Here is a 27,791-nt window from a genome sequence, read left to right as displayed (position 1 = left end):
AGAGTTAAACCATAAACATTCACTTTTTGTTTTTATTAAGAAAGCATGCACAAAAATAAACTCGTGAGACCACGCCCCTCTCTCCCTGACCACTGACACAAAGCACTGGGGGGGCCACACCACACTGGGGTGGCAAGAGCCCCTCTCCCGGGGTGACAGGCTGGTGTCTCGCCTCTCCCTGCAGGCCGGTACCCACGCACCCCGCAGAGCTCCACGCCGCCCACCCGGTGCCTTCCCACGCACGAACCACGCACATTTATTTCAGGGGCAGAGGAACGAGGCTAATTTGCACACTGACCGGCATGTATTTACATATGCAAATGAGGCGCAACTTAATATGCAAATGAGGCAAATATGCAAATGAGGAGCACTTGGATATGCAGAAGGAGCCATCTTGGTTTGGTTTTCTTCCGGTGGTGTTTTCAGACTTCCACAGGGCCAGCTCTCAGTAACATCTTCTGGAAAGCACTAACTGGCACCTACCCGACGTTCTCTCATGGTTGTCTCTGGTGCCGCGTTCCACAGAAACCCATCACACATGCTTCCAAGCTGTATTATTCCCATCCTGAGGCAGCAGAGATAACAGCTGACTCCGTGCTGAAGTTGGCTCTGGGATTCCTCATTTCTCTTGGAAACACTCAATGACGAACTCCCCCCCAAACACACACTTAAAAAAGAAACAAACAAAAAAAAGAAACAAAAATGTCTCCCCCCCAGTACAACGAGACTCTGTCCACTTCCCTGACAAAGATCCAATTGGTTTATCCCTACAGCAAATTTAAAAAAGCAATGCTAGTTCCCCACCTTCCTGCAGAGTAGAGGTTATTACTCCCCTGCCCCAGGTCTGCCAAGCAGACGTGATGTTTTATTTCCATCTTGGTTCCTTTCACTGGTAAACAGGGAATAAGGGCTGGGGGGAGGCTTTACAAAATACTAGGAGGTTTGACAGAACAGAGCCATACCAGAAAAAAGGGGAACACAGGACACAGCTTTGGGGAGGAGGCATCTCAACGCTCACTCCTGCTTCTGCACCTCTTCCACCTTCCCGATTTGCAATTGCTGACAAAACTCATCCTTCAGGATTTACACTAGATTCCATCATCTCCCCAGCTGAACTGCAAGGGGTCTCACCACCCTCCTCCCTTTTATACTATGCTCTTTGGCTGTTTGGTTTAAAAATCTGCCCCACTTCGTCCTCTCTCTTCTAATGCACCTCTTACAAAAAAACCCTTGTGAGAGCCTCCCAGTTACTTGACCAGAGGGTCCAGCCCTTCAACCACAAGTCCCCTAATTCACCTCCACACTGAGCAGCAGCTTCCCCTTCCCACCATTACCCCATTCACCAACTGGGAACCCTTGACTGAGAATTTGCACCTATGCAACGAGACTCCTGCTGCTGGCACTCTCCAACCACAGGCAAGGACAGTCTCCACAGAATACAAGTGGCAGAGGGTCAAATAAGAACTGAATAAATACTGATGGGGAAAAAACTTCCAAATTTGCATATGCAAGTAAGAGCCTCACTACATATTTTGAAGAAGGGCTTCAAGGGGTGGGGGGTGAAATTAAAAGCTCTGGGGAGCAGAATTTGCTGAATCACACGCGACACCCCTGACTGCTTTGTTTACCTGATGGGTACGTAGTCTTCACCTGGAGACTGCAAAAGGCAGTGTAGAAAATAGGTCAGGGTTCCCTCAAAATCTCTCTTAAGTCCTCACAGATGGCACTGCCTTCCGAAACCCAACTTCTCTGCTACATTCTCCTTTCTCCAAACTCAGGTCTACCCTCCCAGCTCAGCTCAGCTCAGCTCTCCCTACCTCAGGGATTACCCTCTCTTTGTCCTTGGGAACTCTACTTCTTTTCTTGCTTTTCCTGCTGGTGCGAGAAAGTTCACAGAGCTAAGATCACCCCTCCAGTGTCCCTTTAGCCCCTCTGACCTTTACAACATTTACGAAACAACATAACTATAGGCTCCCAGGGTCCACTAGGCTCTCTCACTCCAGTAGCCAATACGACAGATTCACCGGCCACCTTGAAGGGAAAGAGGGATTGTTAAACGCAAAATGACGGAGGCAGAGAAAGATGCACTCGAGGATTCAGCCTTCCGACGTCTTTTCATGGCACCAAGGACCCATCTTTCCGCCCTCCACAGAGCGCCACGCAACACGAAAGAGCCGATCTGATGTGTCCGAGGCTGCCAGAGGAGGGGGAGGGCTGTGCTCAATTATTGGTAATAATAATAATAATAACAATAATAATAATAAACAAAAGAAGAAAAAGAAGATAAAACAGGACGCAAGGAAGGATTATCTTCGGCAGCATCTTGCGGTGGCTTCTCTGGCGGAGATACAGAATATATATCTATATACAGGCAAGGCAGGGAGGCTGGGGAGGGTGACACTGGCACCATTCACCCCATGTCCCCCTCCCCTCCCGCGTCCTTCACAAAGGACGGGCTATCAAGTCTGTAACTCGCTAGGTGATCAAGTCCCAGTCGAAATCATCAGGGATTTCCTCATTGGCACCTGGAGGAGGCCCTGGAGGCCGAGGGACCAGATGGTGAGCTGAGCCAAAAACAAGAAAAAAGAAGAGAAAGAAAAGAGAACAGTCAGAATAAAAAATGTCACACTTTTTCACAGTGGGCCCTTGGACAAAAGAAAGCATAAGGGATTCAGGCCTTCTCCCTTCCAACAGTCTAACAATTAAGAACATTACTGGCATGAATTTCCCCCTGTCAGACAGCACCTACCAAGGCCTGTAGGTGGTCTGCTGTGAAATTCTCCACAGCAGCTTCTACAGAGGTTAAGCTTCAGCCACCTTAACTTTCCTTACGACTGACTGCCGATAGAGCACAAAGGACTTCAACAGCAGAAGCTGCTCATGTAAAGTTACCTTCAAGCCATCAACTGAGGGTGAAGCTGAGCTAGAAGACTATTTATGTGAAGTGAAAGAAATCAGGCCACTGAAATCCCAAACCTTGCCAGAGCTATGTCAGAGCCCTATATGGAGGGCCCCTTGCAGTCTAGGCTCCCTCTCTACCCTCAGTGCTCCACTTGATTATTAAGTGCTTTCGGAGAAACGCACAGAGGGCTTGGGAACCCGTTCTTTAATGTTTATTGGTATAATATCTCTTAACGTCACCCCTTACCTGGGCGATTATATCCTGGAGAATCCTGTGTGGAAATCTGGTACATAGGAGATGGCCCGGAGAAGAGATGGGGAGGCTGGGGCTGACCATAGGAGTTCACTGTGAAAGGAAAGGAATAAAAAAAAAAAAAAAAAAAAAAACCACAAAACAAAACACCAACCTGTTAACGTTCTGGTCAGCTTTCTTGGCCCTGACTGGGTGGCAGCTCAGCCACAGAGCAACTCACTCAGACCCACGGGATACTGAGGAGATGTTCAGCTGTTGGGTCCTAACTGCAAGCTATAGCTTGGTGAGGGATGTTGTTCTTGGAACCAACAGGAGTTTTTCTATTATTGCAAAAGAAGAAAATTTTCATCCAGAAACGCCACAAGCTGGCTCAATATCATCCATTTAGTTCAGTACTAGATGACGCACACCATCACAGTTCTATCAAGACCATGATATCCTCTGTGCTCTCCTCGTCCAGTCAGTATTTCTCCAACATGGGTACAAGAGGTTTCTTCCTTACAGCTCCTAGAGCTCCTGCCAATCTCTCTACCTTGCCATTCCTTTCTGTTGGTCACCTACAAAAAACACCCCCTTCTCCTTTTAGGGGTTTACCTTTTAAATGTATTTTTGCCTGGAGAGGTTGCCCGTCAGTGGTATGCCTCACATAATAACAGTCTGTCTAGGCCACAGACATAGGACATCCAACCGTCTAAAGCCAGAGGAAGCTGAGTTGCTATGAACAGCTCTGACAGCCTAGCCCTGAGGTGCTCAGCACTACATTGCCTGGCAAGGCAGCAAGTAGTTTAGGATATTCACAGAATTGGGCCTTCATTTACATGTCATTTTAGTCTCCCTCCTAATTACCTTGGTTCATGGATTGCTCCTGTTTGCCGCTGTTCAGGGCACAAGAATCAGAGATTCGGGGGGGCTGCTGTGGGCCAACCAGATGAGGCAGCTGACCAGTCTGGGTAAGGAAGTGATTAAGGGAGTCACAGAGGTTGGCAATATGGTGTTGATCCAGCGTCCAGTTCTTCCGCTCAGCCTGGCGCAGACTCTCCATCAGCTCTGCAGAGGACAAAGGACAATGTCAAAGACAGCACTCACACTGTGGTCTTCCCTGCAAAGAGTTTCTGTTTTCTACCCCTAAATCCTACCTTCTCCCCACAAACCCAACTTCACTGCTTCGAATCTGCCACCGAACTCCTGGAGAGCTCCATATCTAGGATACTGTCTCACTGACTCAGGTAGGGTAAGGAAAAGTAGGAGGGAAAAATCTCAGTTAGCTTTCTGACATACTTTTATGAATTAATTCCCCCTGCCCCAAATTCCTGCAGTGTTCAAGTGCTTCAGGGTCTCTAACAGAACCCATGAAGTAGGACACCTGATTTTACAAAGAGAAGAGTTGAGTCATTGAGAAACCCACGGACTTGACACAGTTACATTGAAAAAAAAAAAAATATCTGGGCACAGCACTCGCATATTCTAGACTACAGCTCTAGTCACTGAGTCACTAGACCTAGTCACTAGGCCAACACTGACCTGAGAATTGGGAGTGCTCAATGCTAGACCAGTTCAGCCGGTTTACCATCTTGAAGCTTTCCTTCAGGGAATCAATGTTGGAGCACCAATCAGGGGGAAATGCTGGAATGAAATGGGGACAAGATTATTCCAATACAGACTGTCCCTCCACCCCTTAATATAAAATGATCAGCCCCTCTTCACCAAAGAGCCTGATGCTACAGTAGCCAGAAATCCTTTCTTCCTTGGAAGACCAGGGATGGTGCTTCCTTTTTCATTTAGCCCCTTACTTTATCCTGCACCCCTAAAGAGAATCCCAAACCCAGTGTGGATGTACCCTCCTTTCCTTCAGTAAGGAAGCCATTTCCCTCTCAGATTCCAACCATAACTGGCTTTCACCCTTTTTCCCCACACACAATGTAGACATTATTTAGGGAAAGCTCGCTTGCAGAATTTCTGTCTGGGGGCTCCTCACTGCACCCTTTTCCCCTGCTGTTCTTTCTGTCGTCCCTGACTCACCAAAGCCAGCATTGTTGATTGAAGCCTGTGACTGCTGCTGCTGCTGGTGCTGATGTGGCTGCTGCTGTGGGTGGGAGTGCGGGTGATGTTGTTGGTGCTGGTGGTAGCCTCCATGCTGCATTGGGGGTGGGTGCATGGACATCACTGGTGGAGGGCCATAACCTTCACCACCCTGTTGCTTTCCCCCTTGGGAGGGGCAGCCCTCTGGGGTTGGAGTGTGGAGTGGGGGAGCAGCACCCACTGATGAGGGGCCTTGCTGCTGCTGCTGCTGGTACATGTAGTAGTTGTGGTTGGAGGGCTGCATGTCACCAAGGAGAGAAGAGAAACCTGTGGAGTAAAATAAAGAGGAGGGAGCTTTAAGAGCTGCCTGGTTCAGACCTCTGCTTAAATTATCCATCTCTAATTTCACACTGCTCATCCTTCTATTTATGAAGCTTTTGGAGTGCCCTCTACAGGCTGCCAATAACTATCACCTGCACAGTTATGCCCTCACCATGCTCCAGATTCTATTCGAAACAGAAGACTCTACAACAAAGCCCCAGCAGGATTTAAACTTCTAGTACAGAGTTAGGCACTTAAATTCCTCCCTGGATTTCTACTATATTTGCCAAAGTAACCCATGTTCTCCTAAAATTTCATGCATGTGTTGTTTTCCTAGAAATTACCATTAAAGCAAATTTAAACAACACAACATTTAGAAAACAGATAATCTGATAAATCTGACTTGCTACTTCCAAAAAGCTCCCTTCAGTTTCTGCCTTACAAGCAGCTTGGTTGGGAACTTTCACAATTTTTCTCACACAGATCATTAGAGGTCATAAAAAAGCAGTAGCTTTTGTACACAGAGCACATTGCACGCGTCAGGGCTCCTTTATTCCTCCTGACTCATTGGGAATGTCATTTCTACCCTCTTGTATTTCAGGCCTCCCCTACATGCAAGAGCACCAGGTGTTCTCCATTACTCTCCACATCAGGAGCTCAGCATCTCTCTCACGCCTGCTTCCCCAGTTCATTCTCCCTTTGCATTGTGGAACCTCTGGGAGACTGCTGCTAAGCTTTTACAAAGGCACACACTGAGTCAAGGTTCTTCTCTACATTTTTGTATCTTTCTTATTCTACAACACCTCTTACAACAACCTCCTACTAGGAATCTCAAGTGCCAGCATGATAAAAGCAGTAAAAGTAATAAATTTTTATTTCACTGAAGCTACAAGTTCAGGTGACTTCTAGAGTACCAAACTTTGCCTGCGCTCTATGATGGCTGACAGCATAGGTGAGAGGCTCATGTAATAAATTGCTTTTAACACCAGATTAATATTTAGAAGAGCGTTTAAAGGCGGGAACAACTGGAGATTTTTCTGTGTCTTCCATGGCCATCTCATCTCATCCCTACAGCGATTCTGCCCTCTGGTGGCTGCTTCCTCAGTCCCAGAAATGCAAGCTATGAATGGAGTTGTAGACTCGCTCTTCAAAGCTCTCAATCCACAAAGCTCAATTCTCCAAGGCTTTGTACAATCCTAGTTTTAACAGATCTGAGCAATGACGACTTTCTACTCGCCTTTCAGAGAAACTCTACTGCCTACATGCAACAATCCCCTCCCTCTTATGGTTTCTAGCCCGACAGATTCTCCGACAAGCTTTTCTTCAGGACTTCCAATTTCTCTAAGCTTCTGCCATTTTAGTATTTGGTTTTGTATCAACACAAGGTATTTTTAAATCATTAGCTTCTTAATTCTGAGAAAACTGGGGGGAGCAATAGATAAAGGACATGCAGATTTCTTATCTGCTCCTGGCAGAACTAATTACGGCATGCCAAAGAAGGAAAGTCTGTTTGCACAGGCTCCTAAATGAGGCAAGATCTGAGAGATACCAAGGATAGATCACTGGACAAGACTGTGTGGGCAGATACCTGCCCACCTCACATGACGCATATGGTTACTCACCGTGCTGAGAGGAAGATGATTTCTCCAGCATGGATTTGTAAAGATTTCGGAAGGACCAGCTAAGATCCTGGAAGTTGATCTCGGAGTAGGAGAACTTGAAGTCATGGTTGGCACTGTACAGTGGGGGTGGTACATCGGCCCCTTCACGGCCCTGCCCCCCTGCTACAGTAGAGGCAACATCCACAGGTCCTGCACCCTGCTAAGGAAGGTAGAAGTAAGGCCTTTAGTTCACACTAGGTTTTGTAACTTGAGACAGGGATCCAGAGACTACATACAGGCAGAACATGCACCAATATCCCATATCACTTAGCTTGTCTCCCAACAAATCTTCCCAAACGCTATTTTCTTTGAGGAAAATCAACCGCCGCCCTCCTCCCTCTGCAGCACAGTGGCTCCAGCCTTTTCTTCAGCTATCTAATGCCATTATGCCTTTACCCTTATCCCCATCCAGCCCTTTGTTAAAATTCACTTCCTCCTTATTTCCTGTCTGTGCAATTTCAGCTTCTTCCCTTCTTTTTATTTTTGCCTCTATATCACCGTTTTCACAATTGCCTCTTCTCACCACTCCGCTTTTCCATTCATGCACTCCTCTCCCTCTCCTTTTCCCCACCTGTAAGGCTTCTATCGTTTTCCCTGCTGCTCACCTGACTGTAGTTGGCAATGGGAGTGGTGCTCTGGAGTGACAGCTGAGGGGTGGCCTCAGGTGGCAGAGAGGCTTCTGTGCTGACTGGAACAGCCCCTCGAGGGCTTTTACTTGCCTCTTGTTCTGGGGAGTCTTGTGGTATCTGTGGATGGGGAAGAAAGAGAAAAGGAAAGGAGCAGAAATCAAGAACAGATGGAGAAGTGAAACTGCAGATGGGAAGCCAGCTCCCCCACTGTAGAAGTTCATGCCTTAGAAAAGAGCAGGAATGGGCCTTAGTCATTAAAGAGTCAGGATAAAGGACTCTAAACAAGATTAGCTTTGCTACTGAACAGCAGCAACAGACAATCAGTAGGACATATGTGCTAGTTCAATTCAGTCCTAGCCTTTGTCTCCTCATCTGTATACCCTGCCCCCAGAACGATACCATGGTGTGGTGCTGGAAGGACTCCTTGGAACAAGAAGGGAATTCCCCCTCCTGCTCCATGCTGTCTGGAAAGAACAACACTCACGTCATCATCTGGAGGATGCCGCCTCTTGCGAGATATATCTGGACACGTATCTATTGTCCAATAAGAGCCCTGGAAAGAAGACCCATTGGTGAATGCATGATTAAATCAGAGAGTGTTCTGAAGCAGGGGATTACTGACTCAAACAATGCAGCACCAACTAAACATTACGACCACCCTCCAGAACATCAGACAACAAAGGCTTGGGTGCTGGAAAGAGATTCCTCTCTTGCGTTGGGATGTATTGAACAATGAGGTACAATGCTACTGGTGGAAGGCAGAATGCTCTACATCTCCATCACTCCAAGACAGGACACTAAGAGCAAAGGATGTTTTGATCCAAGCTAGGCCAACTCTTTTGGGCCCGCACACCCTCTTCAGTACCTTCCTCACAACATGAATTTATTATTGACTGATGAGAACCAACTCAATGTTCAGACTGGGCAGAGACAGATAGAAGAGTCGCTCTTTTTCCATGCTTATGAGACCCCACTTTGAGTACTGTGCACAGTTGGGGGGTGGTTCCCAGTGCAAGACAGATGCTGATGTGCTAGAGTGCATCCAAAGAGGGGCCACCATGATGTTTAAGAACTAAAACACATGATGTACAAGCAGTTCACACAGTCAGATCTGTTTAGCCTGGACAAGGGAAGGCTAAGGGGATCTAACTGCTGTCTTCGACTTTGTAAGGAGATTATAAAGAAGACAGAATCAAACTCTTCTCAAAAATGCACACCACACGGATAAGAGGCAACAAACGCAAGTTATAGCAAGGGAAGTTACAATCAGATGTAAATAAAAATTTCTTTACAATAATGGTGGTGCAGCACTGGAACATTTCCATCCTTGGATATACTTAAAATTCAATGAAGACCTCAACAACCCAATCTAATTGTCCCTGTCTGGGAGGGATGGGGGTGCATGTTGACCTCCAGAGGTCCCTTTCAACATAAAACAGTCTATAATTATGTCTGCTGTTTTCTGAATAAGTATAAAGAGAACTCTCAAGTGTGATTTAGCTCATTTTAACCTCCAATTGAAATCAGAATAGTCAGTGACATGCACAGGACAGGTTTTCTTTACAAACCCAGCCCAACATGCCAATGAACACCTGCAAACATAGACACTGAAGTCAGTTAGGATTTCCTGGAATAAGCCATATAATAATGGTATTTTTGAGCAGTGATCTTCAAAGATATACTACTTCCATTTATAGACGCCAAATGAGCACCACCTAGTCCTTTAAATATAACCTGAAATAAAAGGCCTGCACAAGTGGCCCTTTCTGGTAACTTTAGGATGGGGGGGAGGAGACAATCTTTCTGTGTAAATACATAGCTTCTTGTCCCCACCATTTCCTTCTGCTTGTTTGTTTGTTGTTGTTTTTTTTTTTTTAACCGTAGTAATACCTGCATGCCAAGATGCCAAGTCTCGGTTTTGCTAGCAACTCCCCTTTACAATCTATAAATACTAACAGAGCTTTATTAGCCCTTAGCCAACAATTTCCTAAATTCTTGAGTTTTACTTGTAAATGATTTTTACAGATTTTAACTATCTGATGGTGACATTTTTTTCCCAATACCAAATGTTTTGCAGTCTAAATAGGTAGTAGTTCTGCTGTCACTTCCATGGATCTCGCCTCCATAAAACACGTGATGTCACATCATAGTCCTGCCATTCAACCAGCAGCCCCTATGGTCTTTCATAATAGAACAGGTTGGACTAGACCTACATTTTGCATATAAAGGTCAAGAATAAAAAGAAACAAAACTAATAAAGCACATTCAACCTCATTTTTTCAGTATCTTTAAAGTAAACCGAAGATCACAGAGAGGAAAAATAATTGCTAAAATCATTCAGGCCCCTTTACAGGTTCCCTTTAAGCAAATGCTTCTGTTGCCAAAGCACTGCAGTAAATCTTACTACTGCTTCCATTTTTGCCTACACTTTAGGTTTCAAATTCCAACCATGAGTTAGAAAGGGCAACCCCAGCTTATTCCGTGCAGTTTTAAATTGCTTGCCCAGGAGCACGCAGATTTCTTACCTTCCCAGGATCATCTCTCGGTCGAGGCACCTTCCGAAAACATTTATTCAGAGACAGGTTATGACGAATAGAGTTCTGATGAGAGAGTAAGAAATACAAGTAAGTGCTACAACAAAAACATACAGCCTTCTGAGTATGCCTGGGAGCGGGTAGAGAAAACAGAAGGATGGTGCATACTTAAAAGCCAAAGCTCACTACTTATACCCAGAACGGAGCAGAACAGAAGCTGTGGAAAGGAGAGCGATGAATTAGGATGAATAATATGGGGCTGAACCACTTATACATCTACAGAAGGTGCAACGAAAATAGTATCAGTGTGATGCAGAGGTTAGTAATGATGTGGGGTTTGTGGGGGTTTTTTGTTTTGTTTTTCTTGGTTGTTGGTGGTAGGTTTTTTGCATGCACCTTCTTAAGGGGCCACCACATACATACAATAAAATTCTCAGAGAAAATGGGACTTACAGCTCTACATTTTCTCCAGTTGGTCAATTTAGTTTCACCTCTGCCTTTTTATTTTGCTCAGTGAGGATATTTTGCACAGAATTAAGAAAATACATCTTGTAATTAGACAAAAAGGGTACTTTAGCAATGCAAGTCCTCACCTTCCAACCAATACCAGCATTTTTGTAGTAGGGAAAGTTGTCACAGATCCAACGGTAGATCTCACTCAGCGTCATCTTCTTGGCAGGTGATGAGTTGATAGCATATGTGATCAAAGTGGCATAGCTGTAACGCGGCTTCCCATCTTGGTGCACTGCAGCCTCATCCTTACTCAGGGTGGCATTGGGATCTGTTGGTGAGCCTGGGGGACACTTCCGGGCAGCCCCCGGAGGTCCTGCTTGTGAGGAACCCCCTAATTTTTCAATAGTAGCCCTTAAAGTAAGCTGTGGGAGCCAGTCTATGGAGGTGAGGCTGCTTTCCAGGTCAGAGGCCATGATGCTGGAAGCAGGAGTATCTATGAGGAGAAAGGAGCAGAAAGAGAACTCCTGAGACATAAACAAGGTGAACCCTAAGAACAGAAATATCCATTTGTATTCCTCCTCTGCTTCTCCCCCTATCACAAATACCTGTGTGAAGATCATCCTACGTCATGCACCTTTTTCACAGCCAAAGAGAATCATCCAAAAAGGCCTGTGACTGTGTCTCTGGTAGGACCATCCCTGCTGATAGTAGCTGGGACAGTGCTGACGGTAACACTGCTAGGACAGTCTTACCCAAAGCATCCCGACTGTTCCCAGGTAAAGAACTAAGATCTATTCAGAGGAAGCGGAGCCTTTTCAGCAGCTGTGTCACATTCACTCCTTTACTAAGTGAGCAGTATAACCTTGGGACCCCTCACTAAGATTACCCTGTAATCTCATAGGTTTACTGTGTCAGGTAAGAGGAAAATAGCTCAAAGGGAACACTCCTTCATGCCATATACAAACCACAATTTAGTTAAGTCACCTGGAAAAGTCAGGACTGTGACTATCTTAATTTGGGGGAAAATTAATTTCTGTCTAAGGCCTAGCCTCTCTTTTTGCGTCAGGTGACATTATAATGAATCCTATTTCTTAGAGCTAGTATTACATATCTCATTTTAAAACATCAAGATCATGCATAATACTATATATAGATAATTACATCTACCACGTTGAGGTGAACAGACTATATTAAGTTCATAATAGTTAAAGCTTTTCCTACCATAACCCATTTTTCCTAAATATATGTATCATTTTATTGAATTAAATCTTGTTTAATTCTCAAGATAACAGGCAAGAATTTTCCCCAAATCTGAGACACAAGAAAAACTTACTTGACAAAAAGTTTGCCACAGGGTGTAAACAGACTCAGGATCTCTCCTCTCATAAATATTATGTATTTCCCCTCATAAAAATAAAACACACCTGTACAACATGGCTAGCACTTGTACCCAGGGTTTTCCACTTAACATTTATTTTATATGAAGCAGCATGAACTTGTATGAACTTCTACACTTAGGACCCAAAACTTGTAGTAGTCAAGGCAGCAGAAAGATCATCGTTCTTACTCATAATTGGCTGCATCGCTATACTAGGAGCAATCCCTTGAAGTCAGGACTGAGGTAGCTAAGTTTCCATGGCCACAACCTGCACTGCTCTGCACTTATTCTTTGCATAAAGAGAAGAATCATCTCTTGAAGGGCTGCAAGTTCTGCATCTTTCATTTTTGAAATTCATCTTTTTAGAGGATTAGATGATACTACCTTTGAGCATGCTGGTGCATACAAAAGGAAAACATACGAACACACATGCACATACTTACGTACACACTCATGTAACAAATTAAACGCATGCATGTAAGAGAACAGACTGACATGAACACACTCTGCTCAGGAAAGATTCATCAGCAGACACCTCCCACCGAGTGCATCACTCAGAGGAGTGGATCAGATGAGACGGGGAGACACCCATCTGCATGAATACCAATTAGATAGTCATTCTAAAAATAGGTATTTGACAATAACGCAGTGTGGATGCATAGATTCAGAGACAGATGCACCCAGCATTTTGACACAGAAGCTCCCTGTTCTTCCCTCACAACCATATGCATTATACCTTGCACTTCTGCACTGGAGTGCTCTCATAGCACAAAAGCACTTAATAGTCTACACTCCAACATGTTTTTATGCACCGAACCTTTCATTTTCAGGCATGTGCTCATCACACCTCTTGGGACTCAAACACCTACGCAATACCCCAACAAAATCCATCCCTCAACCACCACAAGCAGTGGCTCCAAAGCCTTGGGCTCAGAAAACACCTCCTAATTGCACAGCTAAGGTTATCACTCGCACTCATGTGCATGCACAGACTGAAAAGTAAAATTGCAGCACTACAGTATCTGTAGTGTGTGGAAACATTTTTCTGTCTGTTGAGGAAAGGAAAAGCCCAACTGGTACTAACTTATCTATCTGCTCATCTGCGACACTATCACACATGACAGCAATGACTGCTTGCTACGCAGCTCACTAGACGACCAGAGCTGCAAAAGGCCTTTCATTATCCACCCTCCTCAAGTTGTTAATTATTGAATACAGCACTCGTTGGCTCAATTGATCTAACATCAAACATTTTAAATTTAAAAAAAAAAAAAAGAAAAAAGAAAAAAGAAAAAAAGGCAGCACTATTCCTCCGAAATTATACAAGCATAAAGCAACAATGTATTTTTATCCAGTGGGGATGGAGGTACCACTGAGGTATCTGTGTAACTGAAACACAGCTATTTTTGCATGGTAACTTTACAGGTACGGCCCTCACTAGAAGTAGTATTCATCTTGGGAGAAAACAAACATGAACTAAGTATCAGTTGAATGCTTAATTTTGTAAGTGTGCCTTTTCATTTCCACATTGCAATCAGAGAACAAATTACTGCTGTTTATCATATGCATGTTAAACTATTATACCAATTGTGCTAACAATACAAATCCAAGGTAAATATGAATTTCCCAGCCACCTCCCCTTTTTGGTTTTGTATTTTGGTTTTGATGCCTTTTTTTTTTGTTGGGGTTTTTTTTTTTTTTTTAGAAAAAGAACAAGCACAGAAATCAAGAAAATTAGGTTATGAAAGCCTATAGCAGATTAAGATATAATCTGAAACACCAGAAATTCAAGTAGCAGAAGAAAACACTGCAGTTCTCTTAAAGCTTCAGATTTGCCTAGATTATGTCAGTAGAGCATTTGGGATGACTGGTTATGCAGTAAAATATAAGGTTGATATGCAACAAGCCAGTCACCAAATACACAAGCTTTTGTGTATTTGTTTAACATACACTTGGTCAGGTAGACAAGCAAAGTTAGAATTGGGTCATATTACACCCACACTAAGAATCTGAATATTTTCATTCCCTGGTTTATAAAAATCTTTGACAAGAATTCCCAAATCTTAAATAAAAAAAAAAAAAAACCAAAAAAAAATCTGTGTATACATATGCCCTAATCACCCAGTACTGAAACAACTACTTTTCAGTAAAATACAGCAGCTCTTTAAGAACACACATGCTAGACAGTAATTTAGGACAGAAAGTGAAGACTCAGACCCAATAACAATCGCATGGGAAATTTTGAAGCAGTGGAATAAGATTTTTTTTTCCCCAAATTTAAACTTCATAATGCTACTGGATTTATAAGTCTGTATCCTAGCAAGATGGGATCACTAATAATTAGGCATAGTCAAATCTTAGGTAAGGTGGCAATTCCAGAACGTGTCAGTGCAAAAATAATTTGGTGTAATTGGCCACTAAATTATTTGAAAGAATACTTACTATAACAGTAATACTTGCTATAATTCATGCTGCATATCTTATTCACCTGATCCAAGCAGCTTGACACTACTTAATGGTACGATAAAACAAGGCTGCAGCCAAACCAGAGCAGTTGATGATTCTTCCAACTTTCCCTCCCCAGTTTATTGCCTGGCAAATCATCTTTCAAACTCTTCTTTTATGATCCCGCTCAAACAAAGAGAAAAAAAAATACCAATGACTAACAAAAACACTGAACTGAAATCAAGGGTGTTTAAAATTCTACCACATTAGCAAACCAGAATAAACTTCGAAGAAGTAAAAAGAACGCTGAAGACCAGAATTCATAATCTCCCACTTTACACAGTAAATGGTGTCTGTTTATGTATTTGGCTGACTTTAAAAACCAAGGGCAAGGTAGCCAAGTCATAACCATCACCAACGGCTGGAAACTGACCGCAGAGTCTTCACTTCTCAAGCACTAACTAGTTCCAGTATAACCCCAAGTCAAGACAGGTCAGAGAGCTGCAAAAACAACAGCCGAGCACCGATCCAAAACTACAATTAAACAGAAAAGAATCTGTTTGATTCAGAAGAAAAATGTATTAATCATTAAAGAAAATCCTAGCATTGAGCACCTTTTTATAACCACTAATTCACTTGGGACTAGTAATGCTTCACTACAGCTTTCCAAGAAAGCTACTGCCTTACTTTGAGTATTTGCAACTAGCAAATCGAACCTCAGGCTGAAAATGCAAGGCAGCCTTCTATCAGATTGTACTATCTCTGCCACTGGACTGAAGAAACCTGTACTTTGCCTCCCTGTTATTTTGCAAATGTTTGCTCTCAGCCAGTCAGATCTTATCCAAGATCGTTGCTACTTATATATCAGGACTGAAAAATGTATGAAATGTGGGGAACATTGAGGGTCATATTGAATGCAGTTAATAAACATTTATAGCCTGAAATATTCTCTAAGGCTGAACTCAAAGGCTGGACAGTCAGAATCAGTAATCACTGAAGCAGAGATTCATACAATGAATGAAACTACACTGTGCACAACCTACAGAAGATGCATCTTCTAGAATAAATCTCTACATTTACTTTTCTATATTAATTTTCACTGTTGCTTTATTTGCTGCTATTCCAATGAAACACTACTGGCAAAACATTCAAAGGAGAATCAACTTAAGTTTCATAACATAAACTTCGAGAAGGAAGAAATGCATAAAAGGCTACCACAAAGTGAGAGACATTGCTGTAGAACACCTATAAAAGTAAGGCCACTAACTAGCTAGGTGTCTGAAATACAGATCCAGTGATCTAACTAACAATATCCAACTAATATATTCAGAGATACACCTAGCTTCTAAGGTATTTAACAAACAAAAAACCTCAAACCCAACAAACAGGCAAAAAAGAACCATTTGACTGCAACTTTTCTGAAACAGAAAGGTGAGCAGGATGTCAATTAGAGGAAACTGCCTCAAAAAGTAAAGAAGAAAAGTAACATGCGAGAATACCACATGTGTGGAGAAACAGCTAGCTTCTACTTTGATGGAAAAAGGCAGTTTTTACATACTTGTCTAAATTACACATGCAAGAAACCTGTATTCTTATGCCAATACAGAAAAGAATCAATTTTGCTAACTGTGGCAGAAACAGAAATTTGCCATTTTAAGATGTGTGCTTTCCCTCAAAAATAAGGAGGTGTGAACTAAGAGAGCAGGAACAAAACACTTAAAAATCTTATCTTCTCTAAGCAAACATCCTCACTGAGAGATATTTTTTTCGTGTAAGAAGTTAGAAAAAAGGATACGGATTACCCGCACAGTCTGAAATTGTTATCCATTATTTTGGTAACCACTTGCGAGAAGGCTTCAGAAAATGTTTATGCTTCTGGAATCAAATCCAGAAGGAAGAGAGAGGCTGCTGGGTATTGTTCATAAAGTGAAAGTTAACCTGGAAGGAGTGGTAGGTGGCATGACAGTATTATCAGCAAACCAAAAGAAAAGCACTGCACTTTGGAAGTACGCTTCTGTCTGCAGTGCCATATGAAAGGAGGAAAACCAGTCCCCGGGGCAAAGAGCTAAGAGAAATTATCATACCCTAGAACCATGTTTCCCTTCCTTGGGAGCAGTAGGGCAAGCCGAAAAACATCTTCCCAATAAACTATAGGCTTGCAAATGTGGTAATAAGGGGCACACAGTTCTGACTAGTCGTGAACCACAAAGCAAGAAAGAATTGAACCAAAGGAAGTTACTGTCACCTAAGAGCACACAGCATGGTATCACCTTTATGAATATGAACTGTCACAATCTGTGCCTGCCTATGTCACAGAAGTCTGACTCACTGTACCCCTACTCAAAACTACTTAGTCTGCAAGATGGAATAGCTTTGAATGTTGGATGCTTTTTTGTGTAAAAGAACACAGGTGGTACAGTAATTATGGCATCCTGAACCAGAAATTTGCTAAAACTTACAAAACAATACACTAAGATGGTATTGAAAAATCAGAGTTAGAGGAAGATGAAAATTTTTAGACCACATATATCTTAATATAAATCACTTAACTAATGGTTTTGTTAGAATATAAATTGTTATACAGATACGATTTTCTTTTAACAAACAGAAATCTCAACAAAGGTTTAATCTCGTATTAAGTCTCAAGGAAAAACAAAAAAGAAAACAAATTTGTTTTTGTAATAGCTACTAATTACATAAATATCATAATAGCACATTTTAACATAGGACCTTTCGATTCCCTCCATTTTGTGAAAGATGCACAAGCAAGGTATAATGTTGTATTTTTAGTTTAGTGAATGAACGGCATGGACTGTGTATGCATTCTTGGTACTAATGAAGCATGAAGTGTTGTGCGGACTATAAAGTCACCTAAACCCCCATGCTGGAAGTGCATCAGGATCCAATTCCAAAAGTAATTATGTACTAGTTTTGTCCAAAACTGATAAAATGGTATAAGTTTACAAAACCTGACCTGCTTATTTAGACTTATCAACAGATGACATTACAGCCAAAGTCTAAAATATTCTTATGTCAAGGGAGACAGTGTCTTTACAGGCATAAAAGGCTAGGATCAAGCATAGCTAGTGCCTTGCCAGATTTTAATAAGACCAACTAATCAAATATTTTTGTTGTCTGCTATATAAACATGCAGAAAAAAAGCAGAGAGAAATACTAGACAAACATTGCAGAGACCCCTCAGTCTGCAAATATGCGTTCAAAGTTAAGACTAGTTTGCTTATTTATGGTGCTGCGTAAATGAAAGTGGGGAATACGTAACACCTGTCAAAAGAAACAGCAGATGATACTGACAATACTGGTATGCTAAAATACTTTTGAGACAAAAATTATTTTCTTTGTAATAAGACTACTATAAAAGATTTATTCTAATAATAAGCCAAATATCCCGTGACAACCCTCCCAATAACAGGTTTGAAGTAAAAAGTAAACCAAGCACTCTGAAGAAGCACAATGAAAATACATCGCCACAGCAGATACGTCTCCACAGCATCCCTCCACCCTCAGTACAACGCAATATTTTACCATTGCAAGTAGGAGCTGTAATTCCAAACATAGGCCAAGGCAGGCAAGAGAAATCTTTGGCATTTGCTTTAAGAATATTAACAGAACAATTATTCTTACATTTGAGAAAGGTATTTGGTATTGATTTTGGAATAATTCAAACTTAGGAGCAAATATCTGCAATGAAATCTTCCCTTGGACATCACGAAGTCGGTGGTAGAAAAGCTGTATCTAAGAGCAGGTATTTCCCACAGCCTTGTGGGAGCACCCAGGTTGAAGAGAAGGATTTAAATTTTAGCTGCCTATCAGAATCACATCCAGTAGTAAACCTTCAGTACAGGATATGCAAACATTGATATGATACCCAGATCATCTCTGAAATTAGAGACAACATCACAAGTAGATCAGCATGCAGAATATCTTGCTCAGAAGATCTTCATGTCATTGCAAAGATAGGTACAGAAACTCAGGTTAAAAGAATGCAACGTGCACTTATAAGTGAAAACCATATTCTTATTCCCATTAAAAAATGGGTCTATCAGTGAAAAATGATCGTTAACCTTCCAGTTTAATAATAGTAATACTACACAGCTTCTACGTAAGAGAGCTCCCAGGGCTAAATGAATGCCAGCCAGGCATAGTGAAAACGAAAACCTGACTGCAAGTGGTCAGAACCCGTTCACCAAAGGCTCAACCATTGAAAATAGATTAGTCAATATGAACTCTGCAATAGTTGCTGAAACAAGCCACAACCCATTCCGTCCTGCTTGTGGAAATGAGTATCAAGCACTAGCAAGAACTATGTACTGAATTCACAGAAAATAAGGAAATCAAGGTAGCAAGTGCAGATTAGTCGTATACCACGTGGCCAAAATGTACATACAGCAGATGCTCCCAGAGTTAAGATTACCAAAGCACTGCAGAAAAGCCTGTTAAAGAAGAGTTCGGAAGCAAAGTGCAGTTTAAATTGAAGTTGGAGAATGATGAGAAGAATCAAGCAATACTGTGTGAAGATCATAAATTCGGTCTGAACCACTGTTTTAACATAATTCCTTTTCACCATTCTGTTAGCTGTTATTCTGAAGTAAACTAACTGACTGTCTTCCAGGAGACAGAACACCTGACAATCCCCAGCCAGGCTCACAACTTGTAAAGATTTGTACCAAGCTTGAAGGTCAAGAGGATTCAGAACCACATGAGCAAGACCACACCCCCATTAACAGTTTCTTCCAGCTTAAAACGCTACTATTGCTACTTGGCTTTCTGCTTCCTACTCGTAAAATGCTTCATTTTGTGTATCATCCTCAAACTAAATCTCTCATTCATTTCCTTACAGATACTGAAAGAAGCCCCTTTTTGCCACACAGTTGCCACCTTGCAACCGCGAGTAACTATTTTTCTGCTCCAACTCTGACCTTCCTAGTCTTTGAGATGTTGTTTCTTTGCTTATGATGACCGTTATTTACTTTTGTAATCATCCTTCTTTACAAAAGAAGCCAGGGAGAGGAGGGTACATGTAATAAGACAACTACCTCTGAATATCTGTTAGACCTTTTGAATAATTCTCAAATATGCAAATAAGTAGTTTCCAGTATATCTGGCCTCTATTGGCTGGCAATTTTCCTACATGTATCAAGGTATGAGTCAGCTGAGGAAGAATGCGAAGAGATGCTAGTGCAAGAAATGGAAAAGCACAATGTCATGCTTGTGTTGCTGGCAGAGCAAAGGACAATAGAGTAAGAGGCAGGGACAGACAGGGGAGAAACATAAAAATGTGAAGGCCCCTTAGAGTGAGTACAAGAAGCTGGAACCTTATGTGGTGGATGACAGCCAACAAACAGGCTCGTCAAGGAGGAGACGTCAACATGTTCAGAAACACGCCAGGAGGATAGCCTCAGTAGCTGTGTTTTTAACAAGACAAGAAGGTAACACAGTTGTCAGAGGCCAGCAAGAACAGCTAGCAGTAACCGAGATGGTAAATGAAGGAGAAAGTGTAAGGGGTTACCCAAACAGACTAAGAAAGAAGTAGGAGATTCAGGCCATGAAACTGGAAGATGGGCCCCTATCCTGTATGTGCAGAGCAAGAAACAAAGGGAAATCTCAAAGGAACTTTCTGGAGTTCCACCCTGGCCTCAGCAGTCTTAAACTTGCAGCAAATCATTCAAAAAAGATGCCAAGGTAGTATGCCAAATTGCATAATGTAATATCAGTGGCATGAAGGAGGTAAAGAAAAGCAAAGAGAGGATACTTGAGGTGGGTCTTTCTGCCTAACATATGAAAAAAAATAAATGGAGGAAGGTAAATAGCTTAGTGCAGAAGCTACTGAATGAATGACTAGAACAGTAGGAGGGAAACCAGGAAAATACTGACACAAAAGTCAAGGGAGGACAAGATTTCAAGACTGGGCATGATCAAGTGTCAAAAGCAGCAGGGAAGCCAAGAAGGATGAAGATGGAATAGAGACCCTGAGACCTGGCCAAGAAAAGGTCATTAGAGCTCTTAGGAGAAGCTTCAAGGGAGGCAGAATATCTATACTTAAGTCAACTTAAAAAACAGTTCTAAGCTGCAGATGTGGTACAGGATCTTTCTGTTTTGGAGTCATAGGTCCTTCCATGAAACAAAAATTAATTGGGGCATCATGTTTCACTGCTTCTTAATGCCACAAAAAGCGGCATATAGAAGTTTTGAGTTCACTATCACATTGTAATTAAGGTAATCAACGGCAAGAACAACAGGCAGCCTTTATAAAGTGCTTTTCATCCTTATACTTTGGAACCCTTATAAAGGGCCAATAAGCTATTCCCGGATAAATGGGAAGCCATACATGAAGAAGCGCATAGCCCAAGGTCAGCCAACAGAGGAGTAGCAGAACCATGCAGAGAACAGAGGTCTCCCAAACCCCAGACCAGTTCTCTACATTCAAACTTTGTCTGCTTTGTTCAGGTAGAGATAAAGGGAATTTCAGAGGTAAATATTTTCGCAGCTTGTTTATTTTTCTCTGCAAGTTCCTGATGGGGAGGGAAAATTGTTTTGGGTTTACCTAACAATAGTTTTTTGGGGAAAACTGAGAATTCAGAAACTTTGCTCCTTTAATTTGTGACCACAAAAAGTTCAGATTCCTTCCCAATTATTCAGATTTGAACTTTTAATAGTAATTACATATTTCTGCTATAATCAGCCACAGTCTATACTGCAGAGAGCATAAACAAAATTTGAATTGCTAATTCTAAAAAACAAAAAAGCAAATATTTTTTTCCCTGAGGTATAAAAGCTCTCACTCATCATCTCCCCCTCTCCCTCATTACTGTCTCTCTTATACATAAAAAGGGCTAAAAAAGAATACACATTCCCTTATACCTTGACTTCACATCAAGTAAACTGACCAGCTTAGAAATATGAGCAATGAGGTACTGGGCCTTGCCCAAATTGTTCACCCCAATTCTCAAAACCAACATCCTGAAGTGCTGGAAGGAACCGGAGAACGTAGCACAAGGGCTTTTCATTCTAATCAACTAAAATCCAGCTATGGCTGATGAAAGGAAAGGGGGCAGGAGAGAAGGGAGGGTGGGAGAATGAATGACTCAAATGGATTACGGAGACAAAGAGCCATTCCCCAGGCTAGCAGAACTGGATATTTTCAGAGGAACAAAATTCTATTTATTATATAGAGGTAAAAAAGAACAGGTTTCTTGACATAACCTCAGACAAAAAACACCACGTGTCCACAAGCATATAATGTAATGGAAGTCAAACCAAGAACAGGTCAAAACGCAGGTGTGGAAGAGCAGGGCCTGAGAGTCGTAGTAAGAAAGGATTCCTGCTAGTGAAGAATCCTAGAGAGGAGATGAGTGATGCTCGCTTGATGAAGAGAGAAGCAGCATTTTAGACTTATAGGCCCACAGGATGGAATGCCAAAGGGACAGCATGGAAAATGAGATGCAAAGAGCAGTACAGAGAGGACTGGGAGGAGGAGTGGTGTGTAGGAGGAAATGAGAGTAAAGAAGTAGGCGGGGTGGAAACATGCTGGGCCTTAATGGTGCAGGAGAGGAACCTGACTGTGACACGACGGTAGGAAGCCTGGGACAGGATTCAGGAAAGGGTTCACAAGATCAGGAACTAGCAAAATCTGTGTATTGTCTACCTTTAAGACACCAACTCTATGATTTGTAATAGGATGGGGTACAGGATGGGGCAGGTCAAAGACAGAAGGCTAAAATAACAGTCTAGTCCAAATCTTGGCAAAGCACCACAGACACAACATTAAATTGGTCTTAAACTCTGCTGCAAAGTCTCCAAATTTTGAAACATTCCCAATATTTTGCGTTTTCATTTCAAACTTAAAATGAAAAATCGCAATTAATTGTGAAAACACTGCAGCATGCTTGCTTTCTGTCAGTAATACACATACACAGACTGCCTTTAAAAGTGAAAACAGGGCAGAAATATGTTATAGATTTTTAAGTTCATCATACATCCCATAGAAGGAAGAAGGAAACAACAAGAGCATAATAGACAGCAAGTTGCTATCCTACCAAGATGATAAGCATTTGGAGGTGGAACACATCAACTGGATATCTTTGCTAAAATAACACAATGTGCAACAGCCACCAATACAGATTTAAATGCTTTTCTTTAGGCTTCAGAGTTAACACAACGGGAGAGTTCAAGCATTCCAGAGATACCGTTTTAGGCTGTCCATTAATCTGGGCACTACTCATATTTTCAAAGTTGCCTTCCAGGCCAAAAATGCTAGAAGCAATATTTTTTAAAGTTTCAATTCTGAAGCGTCACTCAGCAACAGATTCTGCAAATGGAGTACTACAAAACACAGAGGGTTCCGTGTGAAAATCTCTGGTTACAATTCTACCCAAGGTTGGGAGAAGCGAAGGGAAAAATGAGTCCAGAAGCATTTCACCTTTTGCTTACTAATGACCAAGATGCAATTCCTGTCTGACAGCTGTGTAAAATGAGATAATCAGCTCAGTCCTGCTCTTGAGGGACAGCTGTCCATATCACAGTTGCCATTAACCACACCTCCTTTCTGACACTTGAAGTAAAGGGCCAAAGATCCAAACTGTGATGCAGACTGAACCTCCCACTATACGAAGGTCAGCTGAAGTTTAGGGGAGGAGGTAGTAAACAAAGATACCTGTACATCTGGGGTAAGAAAAAACTTCTCCAGGGACACCAGCATTCAGCTGTGTTTTTAAAAGTACTACAGTAGTCACAACCCCATCTCAGACTGGGAAATCACATCCAAACTCCTCAGACTGTTTATTGTATTGCATTACAACTTTTCTGACTCCTTATTCTACCCTAGAACCTTGCCTACAGAACCAGATTTCAAGATAAAACTTACAGAACACATACTTCAACATTAATATAACCTCATGATCTTTCAGTAATGTAATCCTTTTCCCATAACTCTCTAGACCTTCTCATTTCATTTTACTTAAGGGCTTGACCTGAGAAATGCCACACACAGTTCTCGGATGGGAGCAGAGTGCACGCAGGACAGGATCAGACTGCTTCAACTTTAAAAGTCAACTTTTGGAAGCATGAATGTCCAACATTAAATTTGCAAACCCATACACGCATAACTAAGTGTCTCTTTACTCAAATGTTGAAGACTTCATTGCTTCTGTTGAAGTCAACTCTACATTCCTGGGCACTTAGAAGAATTAGGCTATTTACTTAAGTACCTAAATGTGGTTTTTAAAGTCTAATTTTAGGTGTTCAGGTTTAACATTCTTAATGTACACTCTTAAAGACATAGCACTTTAAATGTGACTATAAAGTACCTTGCGCTTTTATGAAGATAAATAATACTCTCCCTTTTTCTTTTATGGATACTTTTGTATAAAATAAATGGTGCAGAATAGCTGCAGTATTCCACCTCAGAGGAAGCTGCATTTTAGCCTGTGATAAACATTTGACGTAAATACCATGATCACACTGAAGAGCTATGCCTTCTAAAAATTATTCCCTTCCTTAAATTTATCAGTATGTCCTAGCTTTTGTATAGCTGTCTTTTAGACTATGAGATCTTCAGAGCAGAGACTGTATTAATTTTGTGCATCCAAGTCAGCACTGCATGCCCTGTCAGCAATTAACAAATAAATAACAACTACTCTACAGCATGCTACTTTCCACCTTCTATGTCTGTCATAAATATTTAAAGCTCAGGCCGCGAATACAAAATCTTAATCTTTATCGCTAATAATGAAGAAAAAAATGTTTCATATACAAAAAGATAATTGTTGTGGGAGAGCAGAATTTTGTAAGGCTGGCATGTATATTCTGTAAAGTGCCCTGGCATCCATCAGAGCAAAAAGCTCTTGAAAAATGTCAAGTCATTACTGTGAGGAAGGGGGCAGCACGAGGTAAATTAACCTCAAGAGCATGAAAAGTCAGTTACCCCCTTGAATGTACAAAGGCCAAAATGCCTTAGTTATCTCTTCCCCTGTGCTAGATAACACAGCTGTACTCAAAACAGGCTGATTGCATAACTATAGGGCAACAGGTAGGAGGGCATCTAACAGTACCCCCAGAACATATGTGTGCTTCACGGTTCAGTCTTCCCTTGGAAAGAGGCACCTTCTGCAGCTATGGATAACTGACAGAATTCTCTCCCAAAATGGGGTATCACTTTGGAGGGACCTGGCATCTTTTGTCTCATCTTGCCAGCAAATGACACCAAGGAGTTCCTTCTTCAGGGACTCCCTGTTAACCATTGTGCTCCCAAATGGATTCCAGAAGGGTTCTAGTCCTGGCTAAGGACCCTTTGATCTTGGATTTCCTCACCGCTATCTCACTGGAGAACAGAAACTGGAATATCTCAGGTGAGATATCCTTAGGCATGATTCTCCTGCTACAGGAATCTCCTTTGGCTTCATTCGAGGTGAAGTCTCCCTTGGACTTGATTTCTCAGGAAATTGCTGTTAGTGTCAGAATACTCGTTTGTGACTGGAAATTAACTGCCTCATTTACAAAAAACGGCCACCTTGGCTTACCATGGCACTAGCATTAGGATTCACATTCCTAGCCCCTGAACGCAGCATAAAACACAGACGAAGACTGGTGACAACAGAATGGCTTCTTTTGCCTTTTGGCAGGTTCCACCAGCACCACCATGATTTTCATTCCCAGGCCCCTGAGCACTACAAAACCCACTCTCAAGGGCACTCTTTCCAGAATTCATCCTACAGCCCCTAGGTACACTAGGGCACAGATCTCGGAGTACTAGCACTGTGATCTGTACGTTCAAGCTCCCAAGCACAGGGATGCATCGCACAATGATTTCATTCCCACAGTTACGAGCATAGTAAGACCCACACGGAGAACGACTGACACTCCAACCCCACGGGTGCATCCTTGGACGCTAGCACTGCAAATCACTGTTCCTGTCTCCTCAACGCTTTTTTTGGCCAGTATTATCCTTCTCAGTGACCCCTAAATGACAGAAATTAATTTCACAACGGTGATGATAAAGGCTGAGCCTAGGATGACTACACCAGTGAAAGAAAGTAAAAAGGAAAGGGCAGAGAGGTTTCTTACAATTAATTATGGCTAAGGTCTCCCATAAGTTAAATAGTGAGGGAAAGAATCAGGTCAATTCCACATAGCATATAAGGGAGCTAAATGAGACACACAGAAAAAGAAGGCTGGGGAGAGGTTCAGAAACAGAAGGAGAGAGAAAAGCCTAAAAGGAAAGCAGATACAATGAGAGAAGGGACATGGGAAAAAAAAGGACAGAAGGCAAAAGAGAAGGACAGCTAGGAATAGAGAGGTGATATAATGTTGTCACTCACTCTGTCTGGAAGATTTTCTGGAGGGAGATGGATTATCTTCGGTGCTGGTTTCTGGGGTGCTGCCCTTCACACTCCTTCTCTGAGACCCATCCTCAGAGCGTTGCTGTCAGCTATTCCAAGAGCTTCTTCAAGAAATATTTTGAGGGCAAAGCAATTGTGGATGAAATCAGGATCTTGAGTATTAAAACAATCTGCTTGGGATTGCCAGTCCCTTAAAACTGCTGGGTTTATCCCAGGATGGAGATCCTCTCTCCCTTTTGGCAGCTAACTACTACAGGGGTGTTCCCCTGGGAGACAGCCTTGTCACTGACTGCCAGATTATTTTAGAGATCAATTTCCCCGGTCTTCCTACCCGTAAATCTCTCTTCTCTTTCCTCTAGGTGCACCTTGTCCTTAAGAGTGGGCAATTCTCTTTCTCTGAAAAAATTCTTGCTATCTCTGTGGATATTACCAGCAAAATCTGCTTTTTCCTTTCCCTGTAACTGGGAGGCGTGTCTTCTCTCCTTGCACAGGATATTTGAAGACAACCCTGTTGGGATTAGGAGATGAGGGATCTTCCTTGGGATGAAGGAAGATGAGGTCAGTATTGGAAATTACCTTTATCTCCAGTGGTTAACAGCAACTGGAAAAGGGAAGAAGAATATCTAAATCTGCCTCTGCTTTCTCTCCCTTGTTTTGCTTTCCCTGCTGCCTGCTGAGCAGATGTAAAGAATTAAAATTACTAGATAAGTATCTGGAACTCCTGCTTATTTCTGTCTTGGGGACTGCCTCTCTTGGGCATACGGGGTTTCTTCTGTGGAGACTCCTGTTACTATCTGGTCTGGGGATGAGCTGGGGAAGGGCTGCCTCCTCTCCTCGAGGGAGGAATTTCCTCAGTAGCAGGGGGGAGTAGGTGGTAAGGGTTATCCTCACAATCCTCAGAACCCGGGGTCTGAGGACGCCTCTCCCCTAAACCGGTACGGAGGGAGCTCCAGGAGGCTCTATTCCACGGCGAGGAAGAGCAGACCTGCTTCTAGTTACCCAGCGCTTGGTGCCGGGGGGCTCTGCCCACCCTTGGCTCGTTAGTGGGGAAGGGGGCAAACGTTAAGCTCCCTCACCAGTTGCCGGGAAGGGGGCTGGCGGCTGCGCCCCGGCCTGACAGCGAGGCGGGGGTGGCGAGGGGCCGCCGGGGCGTCCCCCCCGCCGGGAGCGGGGCTGCCTAACGGGGTGTCCCCTCACGGCTGTGGATGAGGCGGGGGGCGGCGGGCAGGGTCTGTCCCCCACCCCGGCAGGCAACGGGGGTGTCCCCCCACCCCGGCTGCCCGGAGGCTGTCCCTGGCTTCCCCCCAGGCCCCAGCTCCTCTTGCCCGGGCCCGGCTACCACGGGAGGCCGCGGCGGCTCACGGGCCTGCTCGGGGCTGAGCGACCGCCTCCGCCGCCTTCCGCCGGGCCTCGGCTTCGTCCCCGGGGGGCTCCCCGGGCTCCGGTGCGGGGGGCCCCGGCCGGGCGGCGCTGAGTCTCTCCAGGCCCCGCCGCTCCCGCGGCTGCTGCTCCGGCTGCTCCGGGCTGCGGCTCCACTGCAGGCCCCGGCTCCTCCCCGGCCTCCGCTCCGCCTCCCCCGGCTCCCCCCGGCCGCGGCCGCCCCCGCCTCCCCGGGTTAAGGAGGCGCCGGTCTCGGGGAGCTGCGGCCGCCTAGCGGGGGCCGCCCCAGCTCTACGGGGTGGAGGGGAACGCCCGGGGAGCCTGCCTGCCCGTCGCGACCAGCCGGGGCCGCGGCCTTCCCCGGCACCCCCGGCCCACCCCGGGGGCCGATTCACCCCGGAGATGGCCGCTGGCCGTGGGGCCCTCGCCCCTCAGGACGCTGCCGGCAGCGGCCCCTTGCCAC

General features: G+C 43.5%; 1 protein-coding gene across 2 annotated transcripts; it reads right to left on the bottom strand.

Annotated features, from left to right (window-relative positions):
• Nucleotides 1–4: 4 nt before the first annotated feature.
• FOXJ2 (forkhead box J2) lies at nt 5–27,566 on the bottom strand. Of its 2 annotated transcripts, none has more exons than XM_063356781.1 (11): nt 25,928–27,566; nt 10,912–11,264; nt 10,310–10,384; nt 8,269–8,337; nt 7,761–7,901; nt 7,117–7,312; nt 5,174–5,500; nt 4,676–4,777; nt 4,001–4,201; nt 3,149–3,247; nt 5–2,564 (listed from the first exon to the last, which is right to left on the bottom strand). In XM_063356781.1, exons 2-11 carry the CDS (start codon nt 11,242–11,244, stop codon nt 2,476–2,478), a joined length of 1,632 nt encoding a protein of 543 aa, XP_063212851.1. In that variant the 5' UTR covers nt 11,245–11,264; nt 25,928–27,566; the 3' UTR covers nt 5–2,475. The 2 variants fall into 2 exon arrangements, with proteins under 2 accessions (XP_063212851.1, XP_063212841.1); XM_063356771.1 differs by having other exon boundaries at nt 7,117–7,315; nt 25,928–27,561.
• Nucleotides 27,567–27,791: the final 225 nt, after the last annotated feature.

The sequence above is a fragment of the Chroicocephalus ridibundus genome, chromosome 1 (genome assembly GCF_963924245.1).
Source record: "Chroicocephalus ridibundus chromosome 1, bChrRid1.1, whole genome shotgun sequence".
Classification (NCBI taxonomy): Eukaryota; Metazoa; Chordata; class Aves; order Charadriiformes; family Laridae; genus Chroicocephalus; species Chroicocephalus ridibundus.
The sequence above is the reverse complement of the archived record's forward strand: the minus strand, read 5'-3'. Positions and strand labels throughout refer to the sequence as shown.

Coding starts and splice junctions, on each gene's coding strand:
- FOXJ2 (XM_063356771.1), bottom strand. CDS start 11,244: ATGGCCTCTGACCTGGAAAGCAGCCTCACCTCCATAGACTGGCTCCCA. Junction 7,902..8,268: donor GGCATCCTCCAGATGATGAC/GTGAGTGTTGTT, acceptor CCCCATCCACAG/ATACCACAAGACTCCCCAGA. Junction 4,778..5,173: donor AATCAACAATGCTGGCTTTG/GTGAGTCAGGGA, acceptor ATTTCATTCCAG/CATTTCCCCCTGATTGGTGC.